The sequence below is a fragment of the Thalassophryne amazonica genome, chromosome 18 (assembly GCF_902500255.1).
Source record: "Thalassophryne amazonica chromosome 18, fThaAma1.1, whole genome shotgun sequence".
In the NCBI taxonomy this organism is placed as follows: Eukaryota; Metazoa; Chordata; class Actinopteri; order Batrachoidiformes; family Batrachoididae; genus Thalassophryne; species Thalassophryne amazonica.
Genome location: NC_047120.1, coordinates 34,526,448 through 34,536,265, shown reverse-complemented (window position 1 = coordinate 34,536,265; position 9,818 = coordinate 34,526,448). Strand labels below are relative to the sequence as shown.

General features: G+C 39.9%; 1 protein-coding gene across 2 annotated transcripts; it reads right to left on the bottom strand.

Moving 5' to 3' along the window:
• Positions 1-477: 477 nt before the first annotated feature.
• Positions 478-9,027, bottom strand: lrrc59 (leucine rich repeat containing 59). 2 transcript variants are annotated; one of them, XM_034194442.1, is made up of 9 exons: positions 8,848-9,027; positions 8,651-8,760; positions 8,514-8,573; positions 5,395-5,553; positions 5,189-5,293; positions 5,032-5,104; positions 4,699-4,893; positions 1,051-1,339; positions 478-1,010 (listed from the first exon to the last, which is right to left on the bottom strand). In XM_034194442.1, the coding sequence occupies exons 2-8, from the start codon at positions 8,750-8,752 to the stop codon at positions 1,059-1,061; spliced, it is 975 nt and encodes a 324-aa protein (XP_034050333.1). In that variant the 5' UTR covers positions 8,753-8,760; positions 8,848-9,027; the 3' UTR covers positions 478-1,010; positions 1,051-1,058. The 2 variants fall into 2 exon arrangements, with proteins under 2 accessions (XP_034050333.1, XP_034050332.1); XM_034194441.1 differs by having other exon boundaries at positions 478-1,339.
• Positions 9,028-9,818: the final 791 nt, after the last annotated feature.

The window sequence follows — 9,818 nt, the reverse complement described above, 5'->3', positions numbered from 1 at the left end:
TCATACAAAATGGGAGCAAAACCAAAAGTGTTGCATTTATATTTTTGTTGTGTATATATACACACACACACACACATATATACACACACTTTTTTGTTTTTTTAAATGGTTAATGCGGCCACAAACCCAGCTATATCTCACGTTACTCCTGCAGCTTGATAGCTGTGTTAAATAAACCAAAACTCAGCCAGAGGAAAACTACGAAAGCTATGTTCAACCAATCAATTTTGGATATTAAGAAAACTTTAAATGACACTACAAAATTTTAGTCTAACAGTATGACTGGAATAGATACAAGTCAGGGGAGAAGATCTCAGTACAGGAACAGGGTAACAGTTCTAAATGAACCCATTAGTTGCTGGAAGCTGACTACACATTTTAAAGCCATTTTGTCAATTTCAGATCCTAAATCTTAACAGAATTTCACAGTTGGTGAGGTGATCTCGCTGTGGATAAAAGACAACATTCAAACAGCTGTAAATGATTTTTTTATTATTACTGATGCTCGATCATGGACACATCTGTACATGAACTAGTGCAGCAGACCACCAAAGCAGCTTTGTTTGCATGCAGACACCCTCACAACACCACGCCTGGTCAATTTGCATAATGCACTTTGAGAATATTTTGGTGTGATTTAGCTGGTTTGAGTGATAGAATCATATAAAAGGCTCTGTTTTACATTCACACTACTGACTTTACATGTCAGTGCAGCACAAACACGGCTGCCTGACATTTTACTCAGCGTTTCTCAAATCCAGCCCGCTCACTGTGTGACGCACGTGGTGCTGCCGGTCCTACACACTGGAACTCGGTCAGCAGGGTGTCATTTAAGACTGCATCTATAAAAACATCTTTGTATGAAGAGAGTCAGAGCAACAACAATTCCATAGGAATTTAAGATGAGTTTTGCACATCTAATTTGTACAGACTTCACCTCCCAGCACCACAAAAACAGGGCAAAGGGACACGAGGTTGCTCACCCTAAAGGGATTCATGAATCAGTTTAAGGGGGGGGGATACAAATGATGGGTAAAGGTGGAAATCAGCCTGTCGAGTTAGTTTTTGGATGCGGTTGCAGGTTCAACCAGCTCTTTCACCTTAAAAGACAGATTCTGCACCAATTCTCTAACCACACCCTCCTGCTCCCAGGCCCACGATAGGCCATTGTCCACAGCGACGTTAACTGGAACACAAATAGATTCGTGCCGCAGGTTGGTCAGCTGGCAAATGCATACAGCTCCAGCCAATCCCAGCAGCAGCAGGAGGATGAACTTGAATATCAGGCCAGTGAAAGACCATTGAGGTTTAGGCACCGTTTCCATGGTGACCTTTTTAACTGAAAAGATGAAGAGAAATTATTAACAAATAACATTCTCTGCAACATGAACAAAATGGCCAAATGACACTATCTCACTGCACAAATCAATTCTGGTTAATTTTCTTGCAGCTGTTTGTGAATATTTTTGGAAGCCAATTCAAATTTTGTTTTATGAATCAGTATTCTGAGCTGTCAAAGGGTAGTGATGGCCAAATGAGACATCATGAAATATTTGCCTTTTTTTCCAAGCCCTGTAGATGGTAGTAAAGCTTCAGCGTAAACTGAAACACAATGTGTTTGGAACCCTTTAAAAACATAGAGAGAGAGAGATTACCATGTAATGGGCTCATAAAAAAAGCTCCTGCTTCATGAGGCCTCATACGGCCGTCTCTATCAAAGGATCATCTGCATTTCACTATCACAGCAGTTTAACATAGCTCACACATACTTGCATTTGCAATAAAACAGAATGTGGTGTAAGGGGGCAATTTCACCTATAATTTGGGATATTTATATCCAAACTGTGCAAAAAAAAAGAATTACAGCTATTTTTATACTGACTACCTCAATTTAGCGCAGCAGATAAAATATTTACAGAGAAATCCTATAAATGGTGATACAAGTACCAAATTTGGCACAAATACTCAGACATTACTCTTTTGGGAAAACAAAAGATTACCCACTTGAATTTTCAGTAGGCAGCCAGGTAGGGGTCAACTGCTTGACTGATTGATTGATAAGAAATTAACAACACTACCAACACATAAGTGTCACATAAGTGTCAAACAGTTGCCAAATATTCACCTGGAACATTAAACACAAAATACACCACAATATCCATCATCATAGGTTAAACAACAGGTTATCAGTTGTTTAGGAATGCGACTACTTCACCAGGATAATTACCTACCCTTTACGACAAATGAAGCTGGTCCGTTAGCATACAAAAGGTTAGTCTCCCCCTACACGGGCCTGACAGCTGAAAGTCTCCTCCGAAAAACTAGGCAACTGGAATAAAATACCTTGCCCAAAGACATAACTGGTGTGAATGGGAATCGGAACAGTTTCCAACTTAAAACCTAATAAAAGATTAATCTCTTTAAGAAAACTTACAATGCGTGATCGTGAAACATCTCTAAATAACATCTTAAGATCAGGAACGTCATAAAAATTCACACGAATATGAGCAAAACCAACACATTCAAGCAGGACATGTTTCACTGTAAGTACGCAATTACACGGTATAAAAAAGGTGGGTCGTCTGCTGCAAGTACATATGCATGTGTCAAGTGTGAATGACCTATACGAGCTCAGGTCAACACAATGTCTTCCCGCCGCTTAGCTAGTGGTAAACGAGTAAGCGAGTCAACGACTGGTTGATGTTGATGAAGTTTATTGTTGGGATGTAGATCGGTAAGGGTCAATTGAAGAATTACACAGGGGTCAAAATGAAAAGATGCTCCAATCATATTGAATACATTATTTGTCTGATTACAAAGATGACAAAAAGGTACAGTTTTGCCTGAAATTATTCTGGAGTTATGGGGTAAAAACAGTAAGAATGGTGACAAAGGTCAGTTTCAGTTTGTACAGGGGTCAAAAGTTAAAGTTGCTGTAATTTTGGTAAAAAGATGCAAATTATTGGTTGCATTAATAGGGCTTTAAAAAAAAAAACGAACAGTTTGCACCATGTGTCACACTTAGTTATCACATTATGGGGTAAAATATGTCACATGTCATAAAATCCAATAAACATAGATATTGTTTAACCTTTACTTCACAGACCAAACATTCAACACAGCCAATACTATTCCATTCATTAATCCTATTAGCTCAACCAACAATTTGCACCATTTTTTAAACCACAATTGGAACAACAAACTTTTCACCCCAGCACAAACTGAAAATGACCTTTGTCACCATTCTTGCTATTTTTACCACATAACTCTAGAATATTCAGTCAAACACAGTCCCAACTATACCTTTTAAGAATCTTTATGATCCGACAAATAATGTGGTATTGGAGTTTTTAAAATTTCATTTATTTATTTATATAGCGCCAAATTACTACTAAGTTGCCTCAAGGCGCTTCATCTTTTAATTTTGACCCCTGTGTAATTCTTCAATTGACCTCTACCTGGCTGCCTAATTGTTTTTTTTTTTGTTTTAAAGAATAATGTCTAAGGAGTATTAGTGCCGAATCTGGTGCTTCTGTCACCATTTGCAGGATTGTTTCCATTATCTGCTACACTAATTTTAACAGGAAGTGCTTATTGCGCTTACATCCAAACAGAAGGTCCTCGGTTCAAGGTCATCTGTGCACCAAGAAGGGCATCTGGTATGAAACGTAACCCAAATCAACATGCAGCTCCATACTAGATCTGCTGTGGCAACCCCAAGCAAGCACAAAAAAAAGGAACAAACTGAAAGAAATGAAGATAACTAAACTAAAATCACTGCTCTACAAAACTGTCAAGAATGAAAAGTAGTGTGAACGCCACAATCTGTTGAGGACGCACGACTCTGTTGTTGGGGCTCACTCAAACCACTAACCTGAGAAGTGTGACTGTGCCCCTGAGAGTTACTAACAGAACAAAGGTTAACTAGCGATCGAGCTGGAATCAAGCTAACAAAGCTATCACACACAGCTATTTTCAAAATCACTGCAAGCTGTGGTACTTGTAATTTGCCTTCCATACAAACGGTCCCTGGTTCAAGGTCACGTGTGCCCTTTCTCCATGAGTTCCGCAAAGACGGGCATCCAGTGTAAAACGTGGGCCAAATCAACACGTGGTCCATACCGGATCTACTGTAGCAAGCCAGACCAAAAATGGGAAGAGCCAATAGAAACTGAATATTTATATTCAGTGATAAGAAAAAACACTATTGGGCACAGGTAACCTGACTCAAAACAATGCGATAGTGACCTCTGGTGGACAGCTGCAGGATGTGCAAATGTGCCCGAGAGACAGTCCAGCACATAGTAGCAGAATGCAAGATACAAGCTGGGACAGTGTAAACAGAGGGACAACCAAGTGTCAAGAATTGTGTACAAGAACATCTATGCCACATACAGATCAGAAGTCCTGATAGGAGTCCAAGGTGTTTGAATGACAGGGCTGAGGTCCTGTGAGACTTCAAATTCCAGACAGACAAGGAGCTGCTGGCCAACCAACCAAACAGTGGTGGTTGATAAGAGAAAGAAGGCCGCAGTTGTGATTAATGTGGCAATCCGAGCTGACAGCAACATCAGAGCGAAGGAGCACGAGACAATAGAGAAGCACTAAGGGCTGAAGGAGCAACTGCAGCAGATGTCCAAAGTGGTCGCAGTGGTAATAGGAGCATATGGATATATAACTCGAATCATGTAATCCTACCTGCTGTCTGTCCATTCTTCTTCTTCTTCTTCTCATCGTTCTTCTTCTTCTGTTGCTCCTGTGCAGCCAAGGCAGCCACCTGAGCGTTATACTCTTTCCTCCGCTTCTCCTTCTCTTCTGCCTTCTCCCTTTTACGAGCCTCCTTCTCTCTGGCCTCCCGCTCCCTCTGCCTCGCCTCCTTTTTCTTCTCCAGCTCTGATGCATTTGCAGGAGGGGAAAAAAACAACAACAAAAAAAAACATTCAGCTCTTGTGAAGCAGTCAAGACAGACAGAGACGGTGCTCAGCAGAGTAAAACAGACAGCTGGATTCTGGTTCCTTGACTGATACGCACCTCTTTCCCTCAAAAGGCGTTTCTCTCGTGCATGGTCTACCTCGTCCTGAATGGCTCTCATATGCTGCAGAACCTTGAAGACAAACATTTCTAATGTCATTTACTGTGAGATATATGACATCTGTGTGCTGTGGCCTTGTCGTTCCGCTCCTCTCACCCTGGTGGCGCACTGTTTGCACTGCTTTTCATCCAGACAGTCTCCCGCTGCTTTGGCCAGGGTGGGCTCCAGCGGGTTGTCCTTCAAATCCAGCCACTTCAGACTCTGGAAACACAGGCACACAGATTGTACACTTAAAACTGTTCTGGTTTTCTGATCAACTCGTATATAAACTTAACCAGACAGTGCTTGTATGCGACACCAACCCTGAGCTGAGAGAAGCTGACTGGCAAGACGCTCAGCTTGTTGTTGTACAGGTCTAGGTGCTGGAGGTTGATCAGGTTCCCCACATCCTCCGGCAGGCTGCTCAGCTGGTTTTTACTCAGATCCACCTTCACCAAATGGTTCAGGTTGCAGAATTCTGGCTGTATAGAAGAAAAACCATCTCACTATTCACAGTTAATCAGTGACGACAGGAAACATTCTGGACAAAAAAGTGATGTCTAAATATATTTTTGTGGTACTCTATGTGCATTTTTAAACCATTAGGTCAACTTTAACTCAAAATTGGTGCCACATTACACCCTAGGCTTTGCAAAAGCTTTGTGTTGCCCAATATCACCTACTGAACACTGTCACCTGCTGGATCAAAGATGGAAATTAGAAGCATCTTTAGATTAAGTTACATGAAAATGAGCCTGTCAAGTTTTTAATTTCCATTATCACTCCATAATTTCTATGGTGTACTTCAACGTATGAGGGTCACTTTACCAGTTTTGCCTCCAATGCAGTTATTTCAATAACAAGCAAGATACTGAAATGAAACATGTACCAGAAGAATCCTTCAACTATTGGTACACTAAATAGTTTTCATTTGCAATTTCAGGCATGCGCAGAATCGCCTTTGACGTAACACTTGTGCACAGCAGTCAGTAAAAAAAAAAAAAAAAAAAAAAAAGGCAATGTGTATGAGATCTTAACAGAACATTTCAGCTGACCTTCATAGCAGTACTACAACCCCTGGCAAAAATTATGGAATCACCGGCCTCAGAGGATGTTCATTCAGTTGTTTAATTTTGTAGAAAAAAAGCAGATCACAGACATGACACAAAACTAAAGTCATTTCAAATGGCAACTTTCTGGCTTTAAGAAACACTATAAGAAATCAAGAAAAAAGATTGTGGCAGTCAGTAACGGTTACTTTTTTAGACCAAGCAGAGGAAAAAAATATGGAATCACTCAATTCTGAGGAAAAAATTATGGAATCACCCTGTAAATTTTCATCCCCCAAATTAACACCTGCATCAAATCAGATCTGCTCATTGACATTGACCCTATGTGTCTTTTTGCAAGGAATGTTTTTGCAGTTTTTGCTCTATGGCAAGATGCATTATCATCTTGAAAAATGATTTCATCATCCCCAAACATCCTTTCAATTGTCCAAAATATCAACATAAACTTGTGCATTTATTGATGATGTAATGACAGCCATCTCCCCAGTGCCTTTACCTGACATGCAGTCCCATATCATCAATGACTGTGGAAATGTATATGTTCTCTTCAGGCAGTCATCTTTATAAATCTCATTGGAAAGGCACCAAACAAAGGTTCCAGCATCATCACCTTGCCCAATGCAGATTCGAGATTCATCACTGAATATGACTTTCATCCAGTCATCCACAGTCCACAATTGCTTTTCCTTAGCCCATTGTAACCTTGTTTTTTTCTGTTTAGGTGTTAATGATGCCTTTCGTTTAGCTTTTCTGTATGTAAATCCCATTTCCTTTAGGCGGTTTCTTACAGTTCGGTCACAGACGACTCCAATTTCCTCCCATTCGTTCCTCATTTGTTTTGTTGTACATTTTTCGATTTTTGAGACATTTTGCTTTAAGTTTTCTGTCTTGACGCTTTGATGTCTTCCTTGGTCTACCAGTATGTTTGCCTTTAACAACCTTCCCATGTTGTTTGTATTTGGTCCAGAGTTTAGACACAGCTGACTGTGAACAACCAACATCTTTTGCAACATTGCGTGATGATTTACTCTCTTTTAAGAGTTTGATAATCCTCTCCTTTGTTTCAATTGACATCTCTCATGTTGGAGCCATGATTCATGTCAGTCCACTTGGTGCAACAGCTCTCCAAGGTGTGTTCACTCCTTTTTAGATGCAAACTAACGAGCAGATCTGATATGATGCAGGTGTTAGTTTTGGGGATGAAAATTTACAGGGTGATTCCATAATTTTTTCCTCAGAATTGAGTGATTCCATATTTTTTTTCCTCTGCTTGGTCTAAAAAAGTAACAGTTACTGACTGCCACAATCTTTTTTTCTTGATTTCTTATAGTGTTTTTTAAAGCCAGAAAGTTGCCATTTGAAATGACTTTAGTTTTGTGTCATGTCTGTGATCTGCTTTTTTTCTACAAAATTAAACAACTGAATGAACATCCTCCGAGGCCGGTGATTCCAGAATTTTTGCCAGGGGTTGTACAACAGATCATACTGGGTAAACCGCTGGGATCATCATTTCAAACACATGGTGATAACTTCAAAATGCAAAGATCAAATTCAACCAAACTTGGTGGAGAAACTGATTGGACCATATTCTCGCAACACATCATGTCAAGGTAAGGTCTAAGATCAAGGTCAAATCAGAAAGCATCATCCAAAATGCCGTGGCATTCCCTTAGTGGTGAGGAAGAAGGCCTCTTGGTCGATTTCTGGAGAGGATTCTACATTGAGGGTCAATCTAGAGACCCTTTCACATGGGTTTGTTTAATGTGGGAATGTTGTTGTGCACTGACAAACACATGGGTCTTTGACAGATTCTTAGCCTGGTCCAATGGCTGGGAAATCCCACACGAAGGAGGTCTGAGAACCTGCTGCAGCCTTCATCCATCTTTACAACCGTTGGGTTACAAGCCATTTATCCTCCTCCTAAACTGCCGTTAAGGACTTCTTGTTTCACCACAGCCTGTCAGCCGTCTTGTGTTCAGGGTTCCTGTTGGACCTTCTTGGCTACCGTAGTGGCCACAGGGCACACAAGGTCCACACCATATTTCACCCCAACAGACAATCCCCTACTTGATCTATTACCCAGGTGTCATGACACGGACGAGGGGTTGGATTTCAACACTCATCATCTAAAATACACCCACACTTCTATCTCAGAAACTAAATGAGACATCGAAACGGTTTTCTTCACAGACTTCTGCTCGGTTAAGGGTACAACCAGATCTGACGTCAGTGATGCCACACGGTGATGTCAAACAACGTCAAAAAAAAAAAAAAAAAAAGCTTTGCAACGATCACCTTGTTCTTTGAAGATAACAAAGGCCTTTCTTGACAGAATAAAGTCAACATGAGAACAGCAGTTCTTTCATACTCACAGGAAGGGAAATGATGTTGTTGCAAGACAAATCCAGAACAGTTGCTTTGGGGTATGCAGCCTGTTGGGAATTAAAAAGATAGATTAGCCTCATTATATAAAGTGTAAATGCAGATATTTACAGACAGATGAATTTACCAGCTCCCTGACTGGAACCTCTGTGAGGTTACACAGGCTCAGGTCCACTTCATTCCCACTGATTTTATCCTTCAGGTTCAACACTTTGCTGTTTTTACTCATTCTGCTCTCTGCGGGGGAAAAAAAATACAGTAAATGAAAACGTCAGAGAAACGCGCAAACGTTAAGTTTCTCACAGACAAGTGTACTTTGCTCACCTGTTATAAAAGCTGCCAAATACAGAATTCCAGTGGAATGAATGCTGAAAAAAATAAACGTCCCCAACGTTCTCACTACAGAAAATTTTATGGAAAATCTCCAAAACACCGAAAAGTCAGATTTTTGGATCCACTGACTGCCTGATTGAAAATCCACGTCACAAACTGAACGACGCTGCACAAGAGAGAAAAACAACAGCGCCACCTACAGTATCGGAGGAAACGACCGAAACTTCTTTTTTGGGAGCTTTGTTGTGTTTATTTCTAATAGTAATAGTTTTAACGTATATTTTATGCATAATTTTATTGCCAAAACAAAAGTCAAATCATGTCAAATGAAGTTAGAAAGTACAGTTGCTGTTTTTTATCTAAAAAAGGAAATTACAGAGAAATGAATACACATTTGTACTTTTATGTGATCAGCTTGTTTCTGTTTCATTTAAACTCATTTAAACCACCTGGAAATAAACCAATGAAAAATAACAAAATTTAATATTTATTTATGTATTATAGGTTAGATATTATATTATATAAGCTAGATTATTATTGTCATTATTATTATTATTATTATGATAGATGTATTTTGCATCTTTTAAATAAATAGGAATTTTTTAATATATACTAAATCCTATTTTACTTCAGCTGAACATGAACTGTCACCCTGATATGTTTTGAGATGATAATTCATTCATTTTCTGTAACAGCCTGCACCCATCCAATCCATTCTTATCCCAGCCGTCATAAGGAGAGTTACACCTTGGATGGGACACCTGTCTGTCCCAATATAGACAGACAGATAGATACATTCATATTTGCACACAAACCAGTCAATTTAACGTTTTAAATTTGCCTTATCTGCCATTGCCCTACAATAGACTGGCATCCTGTCCAGACCAGGGTGTACCCCGCCTCACGCCCTATGACTGCCCGTGACTCTTAATTGGAAGTCTGAGTCTGAGTATAGAAGATGG